Source organism: Xyrauchen texanus, chromosome 26 (assembly GCF_025860055.1).
Source record: "Xyrauchen texanus isolate HMW12.3.18 chromosome 26, RBS_HiC_50CHRs, whole genome shotgun sequence".
NCBI lineage: Eukaryota > Metazoa > Chordata > Actinopteri > Cypriniformes > Catostomidae > Xyrauchen > Xyrauchen texanus.
This window is the reverse complement of record NC_068301.1, coordinates 6,107,422-6,129,965: the sequence shown is the minus strand read 5'-3', so window position 1 is coordinate 6,129,965 and position 22,544 is coordinate 6,107,422. Positions and strand designations below refer to the sequence as shown.

The 22,544-nt window shown below is 40.5% G+C and overlaps 1 protein-coding gene across 3 annotated transcripts; it reads right to left on the bottom strand.

Moving 5' to 3' along the window:
- Positions 1-767: 767 nt before the first annotated feature.
- On the bottom strand, positions 768-21,071 carry LOC127619763 (zinc finger protein 646-like). Of its 3 annotated transcripts, none has more exons than XM_052092745.1 (5): positions 20,858-21,071; positions 9,489-12,214; positions 7,965-9,113; positions 4,554-5,464; positions 768-2,763 (listed from the first exon to the last, which is right to left on the bottom strand). In XM_052092745.1, exons 2-5 carry the CDS (start codon positions 11,999-12,001, stop codon positions 2,753-2,755), a joined length of 4,584 nt encoding a protein of 1,527 aa, XP_051948705.1. In that variant the 5' UTR covers positions 12,002-12,214; positions 20,858-21,071; the 3' UTR covers positions 768-2,752. The 3 variants fall into 3 exon arrangements, with proteins under 3 accessions (XP_051948705.1, XP_051948704.1, XP_051948706.1); XM_052092746.1 differs by lacking the exon at positions 768-2,763 and adding an exon at positions 7,797-7,889 and having other exon boundaries at positions 5,323-5,466; XM_052092744.1 differs by having other exon boundaries at positions 775-5,464.
- Between the last annotated feature and the right edge of the window lie 1,473 nt (positions 21,072-22,544).

The following is a 22,544-nucleotide window of genomic DNA, read 5'->3' as shown; positions in this document are numbered from 1 at the left end:
ATATTCTGGGTGTATATATAATTGACATTCACGTCCATTGTAAGTGCCTCACTATCTGTAACCCAGATTTTTTATTTTTTTTTAAGAGGGAGGGGAAAGTGAAAATTACGTTTTGTGGTAAATCACAATTGAGCTTAACTTGTATTGAACCCAGAATAGATCAACCCAAATTTTCTCAGCCTGATGTGAAACTTCACAGTTCTTTTCCATTCATTGACAGTTTGTAGACAACAGTAAATCTCAAAAGACACCATAAAAGTAGTCTATATTACTTGTGCTCTATATTCCATGTATTATGAAAGTCATCAGATAGCTTTGTGTGAGAAACGGGCAAATAAATAAGTCATTATTCACTGAAAATCTTTCCTCTACTGCAACTCTCAAATCTCATTTGCTGTTATTTGAACCGGCACACCACGCTCAAATAGTGAGAACCAATCAACATCAATGACTCATTACATATTAATGATAGTTATAAGGTTTTGTTTTGAATTTTCAGTTTAGTCAAGGTCAATGTTAAAACCGTGTATCAAAAGATGTTTTTATTTTATGTTTTTTATAAATAAATGTGTTTGCATTGAAACTTGGAGAATGTTCGAAATTGGCAAGAATGGAGAAATCAAACAAAACAAATGAACAAAACATAGGAATGGTGGTGGCGTAGTGTCTAAAGCACGGGGTTGTTAATCAGAAGGTTGCTGGTTCGAACCCCATGGCCACCACCATTGTGTCCTTGAGCAAGGCACTTAACTCCAGGTTGCTCCGGGGGGATTGTCCCTGTAATAATTGCACTGTAAGTCGCTTTGGATAAAAGCGTCTGCCAAATGCATAAATGTAAATGTAAACAAAACCGCATTCAACCACAATTTTAAAACTGGATCTTTGAACAAAGGCATCATGTTGGACCATTTCTGGAGGTTGAGCGTAAAGCGGGCTTTAGCATTTTGGATACAATAAGGGGGGCATGAACCTGAACCACACAAGTGATATAGTTGAGACACCAAGATATTTATCTCTGAACAGAAGAGTTTATAGAAGTCTTATTATTCTTATGCTTTGGGAAATCAAGTGACAGGACTTTCAAAAGCTAAACATGAAATGTATATACTGTAACTGTATACAATAAGTAATAGTGAATGAATCTGTTCTCAAACTCCATTAATGGCTTTTGAACTTACAGAGTTCCAAGAATCCTCATTGGTCTGGTCATAAACATACTACTTACCCCAACTGTTAGGTATGGTTTAAAGTCAAAACTGTTTTGAGCTTGTAATCAAAAGCATTACACATGTCCAACAATTCATAAAATCATCAGAACAAACAAAGACTCTAACAAGGAGACCATGGCATTGAAACCAGATGGTGGGCGTTGACTCTTTCAAAACATCAACCATGAGTGACATACACATAAATCTGAAGTGAATGTTACATTCATTTTCCAGCTATTTATTTTTTATTATTATTTGAGAGCATTGAGGTTATAATTCAAACATGTTCTGTTAGGAAATGAATTATCAAAACGTAGTTTAAAAAAAGTATAGTCACATATACTGTATATATATATATGTGTGTGTGAGTGTGTGCATATATAAACAATATATATATATACGTATGTTTGTATATATATATATATATATATATATATATAAACAAGGAAGAAAAAAAATATGAAATCATTTATATTTTGAATCGTTCAATCGTCACCAAAATAGCAACTGTGCACCTGGGAAGAATTGTTCTTCTTTTTTTTTTCACTTATCAAATTGTGCAGAATTTGCAAGAGTATACATAAATATAAAATCTTCCCAAGCTCTGATCATAATCACATACAACTTCATTTTCACTCAGAATACTATGACTTACTAGCACCAGTGCTCCAAGGTAATATTGGTACAAAATAAGCTCAAAATAGCAAAATGCAATTAAATAAAATAAAAAAAGAACACAAAACAAAATCCTAATAAATACATGGGTTACCATAAAGATGTAACTGAGAAGTTAAAATAAGATTGCCGTGCTGACTGCAATGACCACAAAATAATTTCTTAATGTGTGAGCTTACATAGTGAAACTGGCACATCTAATCCTGACATGAGCGCAGGGGACTGTCAGGACATTACATGAGAAAGGCAATAATAATAATAATAATACAGTGATATGTTTACACTCATTGTACTGCAATCAAAACACACATTAAAACAGTTCCCTGTTTATTGCACAAGGGACAGAAATGTTCATTTAAAAGCATAACAAATAATGGCAATGAAAAAGGATATACACTATAACAAGTGTTCTTTAGGAGTCCTGCCATTTCTGACTCCGTGTCCGATAGCCTCTGGAGAATGGAAGGGTCCAAACAAAAAAGGGGTTGGAACAAGAGACCGTAAAACTGGGAAGTTCTAAAACTAGCATTTTCAGTTACAAGTGTTAATATAAATAAAATGCATACTACAGTGATCTTTAATAAAAGTTTCCTGTAAATAATACAGTCAGAGGTACAATACAATACAAGGTAAAACCAAATGCCATAACAAGCCTATCAATATACATCTTTCCCCCCCGTTTATTTTTTCCCATTTTTTTTTCATAGCACAACCTATCATTTCTATACACTAGCTAGTTAGTTGCAGTTTTAAAACGTGGGTTCTGAGCAACATCATGAAATTATAAAAGGGAACAAACAAATGATGCCAAAAAGAATCAAACCCAATAAGCGCAATGCTGTCATCTTCTGAATAATAAGGTTTGAAGCTCATCTCCGTGCTGCAATAAACACACAAGTTAGAAAAGTTAGAACGTCAAAAGAACGGGGGTAAAATACAAAATAAAAGAACGTGGACAGTTCTGCACAACACAGAGATGTGTTGCCTCCAATAACTGAAGACTTTTCAAATACACTCTATACACTGTTAAACATAGTTACTGTACTTCTACTTGTTAATTCATTGGACAATCAACACGTTTTCTTTGTATAGTCTAGGATTGGAAATTGTGAATGCTTTCAGGGATGTTTCGAGGGGTAGCTGGACATGAAATGAAATATGGTTGATTTTTCATGCATTATTTTTTTTGTGTTAATCTTGAACCAGTCACTATACAGTCGCTATAATTCAGCCTGCCCACTGTGAAATCCCAAAAACAATACTGATCTAATATGAGTCCGGTGGATATCGGTGGTTATTTCCCTTATAAATAGAAATGCCTCATCTAAAAGTTAAGAATGGACTCTATGCACGGCCACTTCTGCGTTTTGCCTCAGGGGGTACACTTACTTTTGATCTTACTTACTTTACCACTTACTTAGTGCCGGAAACTTTTTTTACAGTATTTATTCATTTTTGTCAATATTAGTTAAAAATAGAATTGTTCATTGTTAGTTTATAGTGCATTAACTAATGCACTATAAACTCTATGTTGGCATTAACATTAACTAAGATTAATAAATGCTGTAAAAGTATTACCATTTTGTTAACAAATAATCTTATTGTAAAGTGTTACCAATTGTTAATGTATCATTACTTATATTTATGTATATTGTGGTGTGATATATATTATATGAAATAAAACGAATAAATCCTCAACTGTACTTTTTTTCTCATCTCAGCAGTGCTTTTCTCATGTGTAAACTCATGCTTTGAATATGGGGAAAATATAATCATTGACAAAAAAATCAGTACTGTTTGTGTTCTCAGTGATGTTTTGTCGCCCTGCAGATGGCACTAAAACCTCAGCCGAGTAACAGAGCAACTGTCCCACATCGTCTCCAGGTGATTGTTTGTGCTCTCGAATCGCTTGTTGCTGTATTTCTCACTTGTAAATCACTGTACAATCACTGAATGTAAATACTCTGCATACAGAAAAAGCCTTACACAGTGGTATAGTAGAACTCGGCCATACTGCAAGCTTCAAAACATATGTATTTACACTTTTGGAGCTCATTACGGAGCTCATTTTTATACTTCTACTAAATAAAATCAAATTTGTTGTGATAAATCGCTTTATTTTAGAATGAATATTAGTTTGCTATAGCTCCTTAGCTGGATACGATACCGGAAGATTGTTAGCCCCCTGAGATTTGACGGGAAATATGTATGCTTTGTTCCGTGCATAGAGTCCATTAAAACAGGACACTATTTTGACAAGTTTGCAATTCTATAAAAGACTGTTTTCAGAAAATGAAGGCAGGGGCCCTCAATGTCTCCCCCCACCCCCACCTCCAAAGGGAACTATGAAAATCCAACTAAGGTCACCTGTGGTGTTTAGGACGAGGGTAAAGTTTGGAAAATGAGTTATGACCTAAAACTAACAGTCTATAAATGATGTGACAGCCCACTTTGCGTCCATTTTTTAATTAAATGTTTACATGCAGGGACAATTCTCTTATCCTAAGCAACAACCTGCTCAACAGAAGCCTCACAGCAACACAGATGAAGATGGGTGAGAGCAAAAGGGAAGGGGGGGGGGTGTTGGCACCTACAAAAACCTTGGCATGAACCACCAAAAACCAACCAAAAGTTCTGCTTTCACTTATACAAAAGGCCCAGAGGGCATACCCAAGAAGTTGGTGGTGCCCATGTTCTGGCCACTAGAAGGTGCCGAACTGTTCCAATGGACCTTTTGGTGGTGTCTTAAGTTGGACTTGCTGGAGAAGCACTTGTCACACTGTTGACACGAGAAAGGCTTCTCCTTGGTGTGGATGCGTCGGTGGCAGATGAGTTGGGTGGAAACACGGAAAGCTTTGCAGCAGTCCGGGCACTGGTAACGTTTGGGTTCTGTGTGGATGCGTCTGTGGTTTTTGAGTGCCATTAGGTTTGAGAATTCCTTCTGACAGGAACTGCAGAAATAGGTGCCCATCTTGTGGCTGTTCCTGTGATTCAGAAGCGAGCTGGCATGCCGGTAACCACGGCCGCACTGATCGCAGACATGGGACTTGCACCCTGCATCATTGCAACTCTGAGGTAAATTATGTTGCTGATGCCCAGATGAGCCATTGCCACTGGGACCGTGGTGTGATGTGTTATGCTTTGGGAGCCCATTAGGATCCATTCCCTGGGCCTGCATCAGCGTAAGGTCAAGCCCAGAGCTCCAACTCAAATCAGAGCGACTGGACGAAATCCCAGGCTGCTGCGATGATTTCGGGGCATGGCCATGTTGCATTTCCAAGTGGAGCCGGAAGCTAGCCTGGGTGGGGAAGCTCCGCTGGCACAGAGTGCAGGCAAGCTCACGCTCCTTTTGGTGCACACGGCGGTGATTGTGTAGCTGGGAAGAGACACGGAAAGCCTTGCCGCATTCAGGGCAACGGTGTCGCCGAGTCTCAGAATGAATGCGACGGTGGTTCTTGAGTGCGAGTAGGTTGGAGTAGGTCTTGAGGCACACTGCGCAGTGGTAGATGCCGACGGTGTGGGTATTTTTGTGGTTAAGGAGTGAACTGGCATGCCGATAGGAACGGCCACACTGGTCACATCTGTGAAGACAGAGAAAAAGAGGGGGAAAAGTAAATCTCACCTGCCCATTGTCCTTTTTAACCCCTCATTAGTTAGCAACCTAGATTAGTCTGAAAGTCACCTGACAATATGCAGTTGACTTGGATCGTAACTGCATTGACGGATACACAAATACAGGTATATGATCTTGAATCCAGCTGCCAAAACTCAAAATAATGTCCAAACTTGGATATCTTGCATAACATGCCACCGAAGGCAGTGAATAAAATAAATATAAATAATTTAAGTATCAAACAATTCTATTAAGTGTTTAAAAAAGGCAGTGGTATATTAGCTTATATCATTTAAGATAGTAATATATGAACTGCTGATGCACAAATTTGTAATAGTCAACAGGACAAACCTGGTCATGAGAATTTCTTAAGCAATTTACTGTATATTACTGTTTATTCTCATTTTCAAACTTTTGGCATTTAAAATTAGATTAAACAGTTCAATGAAGCCTATCAAGATGCTTAAATAATTGTACAGCATATGTTTTAGGATTTGAAAACATCTTGACCAGAATCATGTATAACAGCATCAAGCACATGTGGGATAGGAAGATTTATTTCAGAATTTGTTAACTTTTCCTTTATATATATTTGGGTTGATTATGAATGGAATTTGTGAGTAATGTAGTTTTGTGTTAGTATGTTTGTACATTAAAATGTTTATTCTTAGGTTTTTCTGTCTTGAGGTTGTTTAGGCTGCACCATAATAACTAACATACTGTAGCTACACTCACCTAAAGGATTATTAGGAACACCATACTAATACTGTGTTTGACCCCCTTTCGCCTTCAGAACTGCCTTAATTCTACGTGGCATTGATTCAACAAGGTGCTGAAAGCATTCTTTAGAAATGTTGGCCCATATTGATAGGATAGCATCTTGCAGTTGATGGAGATTTGTGGGATGCACATCCAGGGCACGAAGCTCCGGTTCCACCACATCCCAAAGATGCTCTATTGGGTTGAGATCTGGTGACTGTGGGGGCCATTTTAGTACAGTGAACTCATTGTCATGTTCAAGAAACCAATTTGAAATGATTCGAGCTTTGTGACATGGTGCATTATCCTGCTGGAAATAGCCATCAGAGGATGGGTACATGGTGGCCATAAAGGGATGGACATTGTCAGAAACAATGCTCAGGTAGGCCGTGGCATTTAAACGATGCCCAATTGGCACTAAGGGGCCTAAAGTGTGCCAAGAAAACATCCCCCACACCATTACACCACCAGCCTGCAAAGTGGTAACAAGGCATGATGGACCCATGTTCTCATTCTGTTTACGCCAAATTTTGACTCTACCATCTGAATGTCTCAACAGAAATCGAGACTCATCAGACCAGGCAACATTTTTCCAGTCTTCAACTGTCCAATTTTGGTGAGCTCTTGCAAATTGTAGCCTCTTTTTCCTATTTGTAGTGGAGATGAGTGGTACCAGGTGGGGTCTTCTGCTGTTGTAGCCCATCCGCCTCAAGGTTGTGCGTGTTGTGGCTTCACAAATGCTTTGCTGCATACCTCGGTTGTAATGAGTGGTTATTTCAGGCAAAGTTGCTCTTCTATCAGCTTGAATCAGTCGGCCCATTCTCTTCTGACCTCTAGCATCAACAAGGCATTTTCGCCCACAGGACTGCCGCATACTGGATGTTTTTCCCTTTTCACACCATTCTTTGTAAACCCTAGAAATGGTTGTGCGTGAAAATCCCAGTAACTGAGCAGATTGTGAAATACTCAGACCGCCCGTCTGGCACCAACAACCATGCCACGCTCAAAATTGCTTAAATCACCTTTCTTTCCCATTCTGACATTCAGTTTGGAGTTCAGGAGATTGTCTTGACCAGGACCACACCCCTAAATGCATTGAAGCAACTGCCATGTGATTGGTTGATTAGATAATTGCATTAATGAGAAATTGAACAGGTGTTCCTAATAATCCTTTAGGTGAGTGTATATTTATTGGATTTAATAAGCATACATTTAATAAAAGTCCCATGACATGGTTTGCTCAGTGCTGTTGGGCCCAAATCAGTATTAGTTCCTGGAACCACTAGTTGATGCAAGATGACTAATTTGAAAATAAATGGTCAGTGCGTGTGCTCATGAATGCTCAAATGCTAACAACAGTAAAACTATACCATACATTATAGAATATTATCATCAATCAGACATTAACAAAGAGGGAATCAAAGATTTGGTTGTCTTTAGCACAAAACACACATTTTTAATCAAAATGTACCTATTATTACCATGACAATCCTAACAATCTAGAAAATGTTGCTAACTGAAAGCAAAGGGGGGTAACTTATCTGGTCTCCACTAATCATACTGTCCAAACTTCAGAAAAATCCGAATTCCGGCACGCGTATGGTCCCGAGGAAGCCGGATTGGAGATCATATACCTGTAATAGACATGTAGAAACCTGTGATCTTTACTAGTTCACTTAAAAAATCACGAACAACAGACGTAAACTCACGTGAACCGGCACTCCTCTCCTGTGCTTGAAGTGGCCATCCTCACGCCCTCTCTGCCTACCTGGTTGTCCCCGCAGCGGTGCCTGGCCAGCCCAGATCGACCCTGGAAGCTCTTCCCACAGGTGGGACAGCCAAAACGTGTGTGGCCCTCCTCGTGGACTCTCTGGTGGTTACGTAGGAAGCGGGCCAACCGGAAAGCCTTGCCACAAGTCGAGCAGATATGGCGCTTCTTCTGCGTGTGGATGCGCATGTGGTTGCGCAGGGCCATGTAGTTGGAGTAGGGCTTGTCACAATACGAGCAGCTGAAGTTGCCTATTTTGTGTGTATTTTTATGGTTGAGCAGACTGCTAGCATGCTTGTAAGAGCAGCCACAAAGGTCACAGGTGAAAGGGCGTTCTTCACGCTCTGGAGAACCCAGGTCACCCGTCTCCATGCTCATACTAGAGCTGTTGAGGGAGGCCGAGGAAGATGGAAGCTGGGCACTGCAGTTATGCGAGGCCAAGTCTGTGGTAGTAGAAAAGATCTGTGAGCACCCATCGCATTCATATTCGGCTGGAGGAGGAGCGCTCTGCACACTGGGACCAGGAAGGGGGCCAGGAAGATCTTTGCAGAGCTGGTTGCTGGTGTGCGTTTCAAGCTGCCGCTGGTTCCTAAAGCCCCTACCACAATCAGTGCATGAATATTTCTTAAGAGCGAAATGCATGCGGAGGTGGTTCTTCATTGCCAATCGATTCGGATAAGTGGAGTTGCACACATTGCAGTGGTATTCTCCGATTTTATGTAGATTCTTATGATTGGCGAGACTGCCAGCATGACGGTAAGTGCGTCCGCACTGATCGCATGCAAAGGGGCGGCGGCCGCTACCGTCATCAACTTGCTGAGCCCTGGCCCCTGCGTATGGTTTCTTGTAATCTTGAGGTTGACCGTAATTGGTGTTCATGGGAGGGTTCGGAATTTTGGATTCCCCCATCCTCATAGCTTGAAGCTGTGATGGGCCTCCCTCATAGTGGGCACCGTTGGGATGAGACATGCCTTGAACCTGTTGGTCTCGTTGATCTCCAGTCTTCACTCTGTGCTCTTCGTGCAAGCGCAGATGATTTATCAACTGCTTCTGAATCTTAAAGGCTTTCCCACACTCCTCACACTTGTGCCTGTGAAGAGACAAAACACACAAAAGCTAAAAGATAAGAAAGCGGTGTTAAAATACACTTCCAAAACAAAACAAACAGACATAGGGAGACTACACAATGCTCAAATGAGGTACAGATGTTATGAAATTCAATTTCAACTGCATGTATGTGGGTATATCAGTATGAGTTATGCTTGTTGCCCTCATCTTCACTAATGGGAAAAGAAATCACAAGTGCACACTGCTTTGACCCTCAGAATTTCATTAAAATCTATGAATTCAGTGATGACCTGGGTAATCACATGAGTGGGAACTCATGATAACACATAAGCATTCAAAGTATACATAGAGAACTAAACAGTTAGAGTAGAAAAGGGCACATGCAATGCTGGCTAACCTCTTTAAGTCAAAATGAGTCCGCTGGTGGTTCTTGAGAGCCAGTAGGTTGTAGTAGCGTTTTTGGCAGACAAGGCAGCGGAAGACCCCAGTCTTGTGAGATTTCTTATGGTTGAGTAGGGAGCAGGGGTGCCTGTAACCTCTGCCACACTGGTCGCACCTGTGGGGCCGATCATCAGAGTCTGGCATCTGCCGAGGGTCTACGGTGCCCCTGTCACCACTGGTACCAGCACTACCCGTCATCCCTTTAGCTCCGTTCAAGCCCTTGTTCAATCCCCCTGCCCTCGCCTTGCCTGGACACAGGTGAGTGATCAGCTGATGGCGATCTGCAAAGAACATGCCACAGTCAACGCATATGTGGTTCCTTCCATCCATTTTGCCATTAGAATTAGAGCTAGCACCACCCAAGTCCTGTGCAGCTCCATCTTGCCTGGCAGGTCCGTGGGCCAACTGGTGGTTTAGCAAGTCCTGCTTTCTGTTGAAGCTCTGGCCACAGGTACTACAGATCAAAAGACCGGCCGCAATACCCTCTTGTCGCCTCCTCCACTCTTGCTCACCAATTGGAGAGAGGGTAGAGGAGGGCCCTGCCCCTTGGTTGACCCCATGGCTTCGCAAGTGGCTACGAAGCGCCCTCAAGCTGGCGTAATGGTTTCCGCAGATGGTGCACTGGTAAACCTCTCCATTATCATCGTCTTTGTTATCAATTCTCTTACTGTTGCTCAGGGAGTTAGCCTGTCCTCCTCCGTAAGACATCTGTTCGTGACCACGCCGCTGTCGACTACTTTCTTTGAGGTTGGCACTCCCTGCTGGCAGGGAGGCACCACTTGCACTATGGAAGCTCATGTTACCCAGGTAACCATTGGACATAGTGCCCTGGTTGACACTATTTGCTTGACGATGATTTTGTGGAAGAGGGGAATGGCCAGAACTGCTTTGAGTGAGAGTGCCGTCAAATCGATCGTGGAATTCCAATGAATCTAGGCCACTGTTATGGCCACTGTCTGGGACAAAGTGGGCTGCATCACCAAGATTACCAGGGAGCGAAATAGGTGTTGTAGCACTACTCTCCTGGTCCTGAGAATGTACAAAGCCTTGTTGAGAGTCTAACCCTGTCATTGGCTCAGAGGAAAGCCAATCACCCTCTGTGCCCATCGACTGCAAATTCGGCCGTGTCTTGTGACTGCGGAGGTGACTGTGAAGGGCGGCTAAGTGTGGATACTGCTTACAGCAAACAGTGCACTGATAATGACCCGTCTGATGGGAGCGTTTATGATTAACTAGACTCCCTGCATGTCGATAGCATTTCCCACACTCTTGGCACTTAAATCTACGTTCAGCGTCATCAATGGCTGCCGACTCATTCTGAGATCTCGTCCCGCCATTAGATGACGATGCCGATTGTTGCGAATTTGAAGCCAGTTCATCTGAATTTAAAATAGCAGGGCTCCCATGCACATGTGTTGTGGTGTGTGGGTCATGGGTAAGATAATGAATTTTGAGACTCTCCAAGTCACGATGTCCTGTTCCGCAATACGCACAGGTGTATATGGAATTATTAACAGGAGGCCCAAGCATTGGGTCGTAACGTTTGTCTGGTAATGGAGGAAGCGGGAGAGGGTCACCTAAAGCAGGTGTATACAAATTGACTGTGGGGGAGCGAACAGTACTAAGATTATGCGACACTATACTGGAGAAACTACGTGGCAGCCCCAACGAAGATGATGCAGCATTATGTAACAAAATATGTTCTTGAAAGTCATTCTTATTAGGCAAAGCCACCTGACATAAGTGGCAAAAGCTGGGTGTCATGTCATCATTTTGGGGTCCTGGGGGGCGAGGGTCAGATGCTGCTTCAGGAACAAGGGACCCCATGGACATTCCAGGGAGTTTAAATTTCGAATGTGTGCGCTCGTGAGTACTAAGGGCAGCGAGATTGTTGAACTGTTTGTAACAGACACTGCACTTATATGTGCCCTCTTGATGGGACTTCTTGTGATTAACCAAGCTGCCATGGTGTCGGTACGTCCTGTCACATTGGTCACACTTAAACGGTCTGTCCCAGGCATCTTCAGATCCTGGAGATTTTTGCTTATCGGGATCATGGCCAGGCAGCATTCCACTGTTGTTTATGTGACTCCTAAAATTTGCGTCAGACAGATTCTGTGCTAGATTATAATCCCTGTCTTCATCGGCATTGTCATCGTTCTCCTCTTCAGCTTGGGCACTTGGAGACAGGGTGTGGATGCGGAGGTGGTTTTTTAGCGCCACTGCATTGGGCAACGTTCTGGTGCACACCGGGCATTGGAAGGAGCCCATCTCATGAGTTTTTTTGTGAGAAGCCAAGCTACTGGCATGCTTAAAAATGCGTCCACACTGCTCACATTCAAATCTGCCATTTTCTTCTTGATGGTAGTGTGCTTTCATGTGCTCCAGAAGGCTAGGTGTACTTGGGCAAATCATGTCGCATTCTTTGCAAGGGAAACCTTTGGCACGATTCATATCATGCATAGCCATGATGAGAAATTTGAAATGGAAGGGGAAATGTCCACATAAAATGATCCTCGAACAAAGAAGAAAAGGGGGCAATGTGTGATGTTCAGCTCTCTGCTTCTGTAGAATCAGCCATTTTACCTGGGTGGCAGATATTCTCTCCAATCAGCCTTTCAATTCCACTCGGTCGCACCAGTTCAGAGAGGGTATGGACAGTTGCAGGGCACCAGATGAAAGCTGAGAAGATACAAAAAGAAAGTACATTAATCCTTAACCCAAGTAATCTATCAATGTATCTAGATTCTCCATTGTAATTTATGCACCTTTGAAAAGAAACCACTTTGTTAAAAGACAAAATTATTATATAATTGTAATTATATAATTATATAACATTTTATAGGCTAATTGAACAGTCAAACATCAAACATCCCACGCTTAGGATTTAGCCCAAGTCTAAATTCAAATGTCCAAATGGCTTGTGTAGTTAAAAAGCTGTTAATTAAGAGATTGTAATCAGAGCCTTTGACAATGCATTAACTGTCTTTGATAGCCATGTGGCCATATTATGTGGACTTAACTTTGACACATTTTATCTCACATTTAGGTCACACGACAGCCGCACAGGTTCAAAGTAGCTGAAAATTAGTCTGCTTTGTGTACCTGCACATCAATCATTTGACATCGACTGCACACAGCACTGCTGATAACTCTGCTGTCTATGTTTACACACCCACAAAGCCAGCATTAGCAAAGCTTTACCTAGGGTAAGTGAATTACCTATATAGTCTATGAAAGCCTAAACAACAGCTAATATATCCAGATAAAAAGGTTGTCAGCTAGGAGGGTAGGTAAGGTCAAATCTAAGGCTATCTTGGTAGGTTATCTATGTAATACATAATTTAAGGAAACTAGGTTAAATTTCATTACTTGCTAGCAAGGCATTCCAAAGCCAACTGCAGCTGTAAGATTAGGGCTGGGACGATTCATCGACAAATAAATACGTCGATTTGCATAACGTGCCGGTGCGTCGCAATGGAATAATTAAAATAGCAGCACCCGGTTTAAGCATGGTTTCCCCGAAGAACAAGCTGCAGCTAAAAAAGACTTGCTCACGGTCATCTAAAGCGTGGGAGTATTTTAGCCAGAGACCCAACTATGTGGTGCTGTGTAAGATATGCAAAGTTTTACCAGATGTTGAATGAGAAGCGTATTACACTACTGTGAATTAGCCTATAAACAAACACTCAGACATGTGACAGACTTTAAAAATAAAAGGCTTAAGAAATTACAACTGAAATGTATTATTATTATTAGAAATCACAATAAAAACAAATTGGGTTCCAAAAATGATTGAAAAGTGGATTGATATAGAGAGATCTGAAACCATTTACAAGTCCAGATACAAGTTAAATGAGTAGATAAATGGGAGAAATGTTTTCCTATTTTATAATGAAATAATTTTTAGAGGTTTTTGTTTCTTTACACAAAGAGTACTCCCAATCAGTTCCACACAGTGCATTATAGATGTTCTAAACTCATTAATAAAAAACAACACGGGTATTGGATCGGTATTGGTATCGCCAGATACCGATAATTCAGGTATCAGAATCGGAAGAGAACAAAATGGTATAGTTTCATCCCTAATGAATGTAGAAATTTAAATACTTAAAAACAAAACACTGTAAAATAATTAGCTTGCCCACAACGATAAACGTGTTATAAGGAAGGCCTAAAATGTCAAAGAGATGACAACTTTTTGGCAGATTGTACTGTAGAAAGCCACTGAAGACAATGAATTCTGGAGTGTCCAAGGAAATTTGCAAGTCAGACTCATCCCTAATGCTAAACTGTGGGTCATACATCACGACACCCATCAAAATCCGCCAAGGTCATCCAAAAACACTAATTACCTGAAGCACTTTTTAAAACAAGAAAGGGTCCAAATATTTCAAATAGGGATGTGCAGATATATAAAACATCTGGATGAAATTAATTCTATTAAATTAGGCTACACAAGCTACCAAATTCAAAGGCGAAAAGGAGAAAGTATTGCTACAATAATATGGTCAGTCCCATCTTCTATGTGTATTGACATTCATACTACAGCTCTTTTACTAATAATTTTGGCATGACAGTTGGTATAAAAGCAAATATTTTTTATTCAAAGCCACATGTGTAACGCGGTTTTGGAAGCACGTCTGATTAAGACTTCAAGATTTTATTTCATGTTCACATTGAATGGTTTTGTGAACTGATGAACCCAATTTTAAAACAGAACATTACCCTTACACTAGTCCTTTCAAAAGTTAAATTTCAACTCGTTCAAAGAGGTTAACAGCAAGCAGATGCGCTCTTCAAAGTGCATGCATAATTATTTTTATTTTTTTTTGCTTAAGTGCTGGTACTGCCTGCAAAATAGCTTTTCCTTAAATTAACCTGTGTCCCATTGCCAAGGGCATCACTGAAGCAAATGAAAGTTGGTTATTTTCAACTTGCACTCCAAAACTCAACATGTTTCTTAAGATGCTACACCTGAGTCTGATATACATAGCTAGGAGCTCAACCAAACTAAGTATTTCTGGCCACTGTTCAACATTTGTGCTCCAACTTTTCCTTTCACAATAAACCATAAATCACACAGAAATAATTTAAGCAGACTTTTCTGAATAAAATGCTTGACCACAAATTTGCTTCAATCAGGCTTGTTTTCCACACAATTAGAAAGCCTGAATTGTTTGTGGTTCCTTTACCACAAACAATAGCCATCAGAACACTGAAACACTAGAAAGCTAAACTGGATTATTTATTTTCCCTCCTCTCATGTCTCATGCATGTCTGCATCATTATTTTGCCGTCAGTACAATAACTTCAAGCAAGCGTGCTCAACAATAACCCTGTGTTCAGACAATGTGTGTCTGATATCAAAACCTTTCAATGTAAAGTGATTTGGTAGAAGAAAAGGGCCATTATGATCATTAAGCTCAGTCTTGTTTAGATCTGCAACTCATTTTTTAAAAATTAAAATTAATAATTAAAAATAGTTTGGGTTAAATAGGCTAACGCATTAATTTAGAATGGGTCAGAACATACCACTTCTTTGCAGCTTGGCAAATAATCAAAACTAGTATGATGGACACTACCCATGAATACAAGGGTCAGGAATAAAGAAAATTACACTGCTGTAATGATTGATTTAAATGACACTGAGCGTGTTTACATTAGTGGGTGACCGCTATACGGAAAAATGTATCGGCCGATGCGATAATAAAAAAAAGGCAGAATATCGGCCGATACATTTTTCCGTTTAGACGATTGTTTTCTTGAGGGTGCCGAAAATCGTCTGCTTAAATGTTAAGTGTCTGAGACATGTAAACTACCAGTCATGGTTCGTATTGTTGTTACATGCCATCTTGTTACTACAATAATAGACCGGTGTGCAACAGTGTCATTTAAACGGTCCACATATCAGAGATGCGACAGAAGTCATTGCCTTTTTCATTCTCCCTCTCTCTCCTCAACATTTCCCTGTAACTTTTAACTGTCTTGTCTAATGATAAAAAGGCAAATATCAATAAAACTAATAGCATATACTGTCTGCAAATATGCATTTAGTTTAAAAAGATGTAATTCAAAAACATCACGAAAGTCCAGCGTTTTCTTCCTGTCGAGTGCTCTTCTCTGAAGCGCGTATTCTATCAGCCATAATCAAAAACTTCAGGATCAAAAGTTCCTCTCATTCACAAAATCATGACGGTCTGTCTGTGACAATCCAAGAGGCCGTTTAAACAGTCAGGAGATGCATCCCTGAGTGCAACTTCAAAGCTGCATCCGAAACAAGGAAAATGCCATACGATGAAAATAAGATGCTTTTCAAACTGTTCCGAGATCAGTTTCCATATTCATCTATTAATTTCCATTCATTCTAAACAGCTGCTAGTTAAGCCATTAACAGATTAGGCAGAAAGGTAGCAAGTCATCTGCCTATGTTTTCGGATGCAGCCCAAGGTAAAAGTGCTTCACGTGTGTTATAAGTAAATGTCTTATTCACTATAACCTGTGTGTACAATTGGTTTGATTCAATATTTTTGGAATAAATGCAATTGCTAATGTGAACATGCCATCCAAGGTTGCTGGACTACTGTGTACTGTTATTTCCTTCTTCCTAATATATTAACAATTTCTTTATGTGCAAATAAATTACTAAAATGTGATGACTACACCGTAATCTGAAGAAACTTCTATCTACCATTTAAAATATTATATAATTTTTTGTTTTGTGTGAAATTGAGTAAATAGAGTGCTAAATAAGTAATAATTTTTTTTGTGCAATATAATGCTTGTTATTTGCTATATTAAATTGTATGCTATATCGGCATTGTATCAGCCATCCTGCTCTCTGGATATCGGCATTGTCCATTAAAAAACCCATATCAGTTGACCACTATTTTACATGCACAGCAATACGCAGATAAGATAACTATCAAATATCTGCTTATTTAAGAAAACCAATAATACAAGAAACCTGCATTTACCTGAGATATGAAATCGTCAGGTTATTCCCTACTTTTGACGTCAATATGTAAATAGGAATGCACACAAAACTTGAGCACATTGGATAAACCAGTAAAGCTGCGTACACACTGCCAGCGACATCGCGCGCAACAGCGACTCCATCCCATTCATTTTCAAAGAGAGCACAGCGACTTCCGGCGACACGAGCTGTCGCGACCGTTGGCGACTAGATGTGGGCGTGTTCAGCGACGCGACAAAGTTGAGACAAGTTGAACTTTATTCAAATGAAGGGCGACTAACTGAAGTGACAGCCAATAGGAGAGAAGACGGGAGAGCTCACGTGATCCTTCTCTCTCTCTCTCTCTCTCTCTCTCTCTCTCTCTCTCTCTCTCTCTCTCTCTCTCAGCTCCTGCAGTAACAGAAAGATGGATGAAAGGCTAATTCTTGCTGTTAGCAATTTTCTAGTGCTCTATGAAATGGATACATCCGTGAATGTCATTTATAAACGTTACTAGGCAACCAGTAGTGGGAACGCCCACTAGCGACTTCACCGCCAGCCATTGGCGACCTGCAGCAACAAAGTCGCTGGCAGTGTGTACGCAGCTTAAAGGTGTTTACATGCCGAGCGAGATCAGGTAATGGCCGAAAATCTACCTGTGCACATCCTTTTTTTTCTTAAACCGTTTATGACCATACCCTGAGAATGGAACGTTGTCTGCATATTAAACATAATTGGCTTGTATACATGCTCACTGAATGAAAAATATTGCTTATAGGCAAATATAACACAAGCAGGAATTTTCCATTCAGCCAAAGGGTACCATAATCTACAGCGTTACTTGTCTGAATCCAATGCAATTTACCGTAAATACACAATACAGCAATTTCAATTAATTTATATAGACATGAACAGAGATTAACAAATATTCTGAATTGCCATTTGTCATTTTTAACAAATATTTTGTGATATAAATGGCTAAAAACTAATTTAGAGCTTTCACTACTGTTTTTACACTGAATGTGAAATTTTCTACAGTCAATATTTGTGAGTACATTTTGTGCAATAATTTCTTCTACAGATTAAGTGTTTATGATGTGATCACTCATGCATTCCAGTCTGCAGTATGTGGAATTAATCTAGTCATACATCTGTGAATTGAGTTAAGATTGTATGACCTTAGGGTACATATACAAACCAGTGGTCTCTGATTCAAGACCATCTGGACGTTTTAGTCTCATCAAGGCTGTCAAGATCCATGCTGCAAAATGCCAGATGGGTCCATGGGTTATTCACTTTTAAAAAGCTCTTCCTGCCAGTAGCTGACGTTAAGCGTGACGTAAGTGTGTAGGCGAGTTCACGCGAGAATTATTTGTAACAGAAGAACGAACGTGACGTGAGAGTTCAACCATTCCAAACTGTATCAGAGCCCTGGATGGAAGCGCCGATTTGAAGTTAAAATCTTTTTAATTATCTACTTGTTTCTTAAATAAACCTATCGATTAATTCCAGAAGACATTCATTGATTGACAGGCGTCGCATGGATTACTTTTATGCTGCCCAAATGTGACTTTTGGACTGTCAAACTGCTGGCACCCATGTACTTCCATTATAAGGACCTGACAGAATCTTCTTCTAAAAATCTAAATTTGTGTTCTGCTGAAGAAGGACAATCCTACACATTTGGGATGGCATCGGGGTAAGTGAATAATGAGAGGATTTACATTTTTGGGTGAACTATTTCTTTAATATTGGGGGTCACTTCATGGCAATTCTACAAGGAATAGGAATAATCCAATAAGGTGTTTGTGGTACAAAAATATAAACAGTAAGAAAATGTATGCAATTTATACTAGTGTGCATACGTTTTGTAAGAGTAACCCTTACAAAAAAGGTACGGCCACCATGGTACGGTGATGGTTTTATATGGTAATACAATGGTACTTTATTTTGATATATACCACAGTCCTAAATGATTCCCATATTCATGCACCATGGTAAATAAATGGTACTTAACAGAATACTATTGAATTACCATGCTATTCTGTCCATAATAAACATCTGAAACATAAAGTTTTTTTTGTACTGATAACTCTTCTTTGTGATATAATATGTCCATTTTAGGAATTAAACCATTTTTAGTTTGTAGACCTCCAGTTATTTTACAAAAACTATAGGTGAAGATGGTGGCTCCATGAGGTGTATATATTAGGGATGTATCGATCCAATAACCATCGATCCAATAACCATTGATCCAATGTTATTGATACAACACATAATATCGATTTAGACATTTTATCAATATTTGCTTAGATGCACCTTCATTTTAATACTCTCATGGCAGCCACGTCCATACGCAATCAGCCACGTCCATACGCATTTCCGTCAAGCAACCTTATTAGATTAATTTCACTTTATGAGTGCTAAATACGCTTTTCATGTGGGACAAGGATGTACGCAGTGTCTGTGAAAGCCAGATTTCACTGTGCTATCCACGCACTCGTCAACCGAGCTTCCGGCGAAACGCGAGATCCAAACCAGTGACAGGATCAGTGTGAGCACGTCAACCTGGTGCTCCATAAAATGCTAGGTCTCGTGAGAAACACTGAACAGCTCACATGAGCGATTCGTGCTTCCATCTATATTGTTGCGCATGCGACCCATTTGAAATGTATGTTAGAATTTGCTATTTAAAAGTACCATGGAGAAGTTCAACCACCATGTGAAAGGTTTTGACAATGCCAACATTCTGAACAGCTCTAATGAGGGAAAGAGAGATGCTTGCTCAGCTCCAACATCAGTTATAAGACTTTAAACATCTACACATCAACACCATTATGAAAATTTATCCCAATTAACTGTAACATACTTTTCCATTACAACTGTAGAAGTCGCAGCCATGAAAACCGAAGATAGCACAGATAGTTGGAAACAAGTCATGGGTATGTAAATTCTTTGAATTGTATTAAACATGAGTGATGATCACTTGTGTGTGGCGTTATTTTTTATATTATTATCTGTATAATTTTTTTTCAACATTTTAATTACCTCAATTTGTTCCCAATGTGGATACTAAACTTTTACTATTCAGAGAGCTCAAAAAAATATTCAAATAATTTTTTGGTTGCATTTAAGGGCAAATTGTTTTTTATTGATTGTGTAAAATGGGCACATGATATTGGAATATCGATGGCAGAACCTGAATCGAATCAAATTCGAATCGTATCACAGCAGACTTTGAAGCATCGTTAAATATCGTATCGCAGGCCAAGATAATCGATGTAAGATCGTATCGTCCGATTTACACCCCTAGTAAATACCACCTGGGTGAATAAGAAAAACACTCATTTATATCCAAAAATGTCCTGTAATACATTTGCTATTATTTTTCCCTTCATCTAAATATTAGACCTCTAAATAGAATTACAGCACCTTACAACATTGAAATATGATGTTATGCCTTGTATTTTGTTATTCCACAATGGCGCAGCTTACAAAGAAAAAATCAGGGTGGGCCCAACAACGTCTACAGACCCCAACCAAAAAAATTATCGTTTAATATTAATCACTACCGTTAAGTGCATATAACGGAATGTGTTTTAAATCAAATATATGTGAATAATGTTTCTGTGACCTTGGCCTGCAGCTCCCACGCCCGCTTTTTATCCGGACAAAAGCAGATGCCCGACATTCCGTGTCATTTTTCATCCCCAGACTCACCAAATTAGGCCCCCGAATCGGGAGAAAATTACTATTAGCATCCATTTAACATCATTCTACGTTTGTAGAATGCAATGTGTGTATATCGTTGTAAGGGAGACTAGTTGGGGTGTACATCCCAGCCCGTTCATGTTATACACATGATGCGCCTTGTGCAAATATTAGCTAGTAAGCTAACGCAGCCATTTCGTATTTGAGGGGAGGAAAACACCATTATTTTCTGAAGCGCCAAACTGGTTAGGTCGTATATTAGCGCTCATATTCGGTCTACCTTAAGCGTGGAGTGCATCCCGAGCTCGTACTCAAAAGCATCGATTATTTTAATGTGCCAGTTTGTCTGACAGCGACAAACACCCCCCCGCAGCTAGCCGTGCTAACATGTTCCCTCCCTCGGAGGTGTCTCACAGAAAATAAGCGCATTTGAAGGCTGGAAGTGAAAATAAGGGGGGTTTGCTAAATATACCAGATTGGGTATGTTTTAACCGATTAAAATCCCTACCCGACAATATATATATACGTGAAATGGTCTCTACTTGGCCGTAAGGTCAGTGCTAGTCGTCTAGCGCTCGAGCGACACAAAGATCCGGAGGCTCTCGAGCTCTGATTCAATAAATGTGGCCATTGTGTGCAATTAAAAAAACACCACTTACCCGAATTACAGACGTGCACAAAGATCAGGGATGGGGGTTTGTGCTCTTTCTGGATATACTGCACGTTTAGTCGCTCGCCATAATTATTTTAACTCTTTTATTTTTCTCTTCCGCGGGCGGCTCCACCGTCTTTTTTCTCGGCGTATTCAGCACACTTCCTGCTGCTGCGGGCTGAATGGGGATGGAGAGCTGCGGACGTGCACCAGCGCGTCACTCTGCTGCGCTCACTCTCCGTGTGAGCTAGCGTTGGAAGTAAACATTGTCAAATGCACCGTGACACTGACTTTAAAACTAATAGACTATATAATACAATTACACAACATAATGTAGACGGCCCATTGGCTGTGGCATGCAGCTTCATTTGTTTGTCCTTGCATTGGAATTGCCAACTACCAACCTCTGGTACTACCATGTTTGTTTGTTTGTTTGTTTGTTTTTTACCATGCGCCATGGTATTAGTGAAAGAGTACGGGAATATTTAGCAACCATACATTTTTAACAAATTATTTTATAAGTCTTATATTATAGCTTCTCCAGAGTAGCCCTGTCACAATGGGCATTCTTCCAAACGGCTTCTGGTCCCAGTTTATTATTGTCTACCAAACTAATTTCAAGAAAGGCAAATTCTGTGTGTTTCCTAACTCTTGACTGGCATTGTATATATATATCAAAGTACTATGGTATTACAATCTGTTACCATCATTGTATGTACCATGGTACTGCCACAGTAGGCCTATTACACTGGTATTACAGTCATTGTATCCAGCTGAAGTCAGAAGTTTACATACACTTAGGTTGAAATCATTCAAACTCAATTTTTGAACCACTCCGCAGATTTTATATTAGCAAACTATATTTTTGGCGAGTCGTTTAGGACATCTACTTTGTGCATGAGATGAGTAATTTTTCCAACAGTTGTTTACTGTAGATTGTTTCACTTTTAATTGACTATATCATAATTCCTGTGGGTCACAAGTTTACATACATCAAGTTAACTGTGTCTTTAAGCATGGGAGCCGGGCGTGCTGACAAGAAGGCTAAAGGCTACAGCCTCTAGCGTCAGTCGCTAGTGCACCTCTTGAGGCCAGGGAAGTTAGGTTTACACACTGCACAGCTACCTACCAGATGGCTATCGTTACACTCAGCCCACTTAACCTCACTCCCATACAGGTCACGGCACCACTGTAAGCAGTCCCGCTTGACCCACTCTGAGCGGGATTCAAACCGGAGTCTCCGGCATGAAAGGTAGGTGTGCTAACAAGGAGGCTAAAGGCTACAGCTTCTAGCGTCAGTCGCTAGTGCACCTCTTGAGGCCAGGGGAGTGAAGTTTACACACACTGCACAGCTACCTACCAGCTGGCTACTGTTACACTCATCCCCCTAAACCTCACTCCCATACGGGTCACGGCACCACTGTAAGCAGTCCCGCTTGACCCACTCTGAGCGAGTTTCAAACCGGGGTCTCCGGCATGGAAGGCAGGTGTGCTAATAAGGAGGCTAAAGGCTACAGCCTCTAGCGTCAGTTGCTAGTGTGCCTCTTTAGGTCACGGAAGTGAGGTTTACAAACTGCACAGCTACCAGCTGGCTACTGTTACACTTACCCCCCTAAACCTCACTCTCATACAGGTCACGGCACCACTGTAACCAGTCCTGCTTGACCCACTCTGAGCGAGTTTCAAACCGGGGT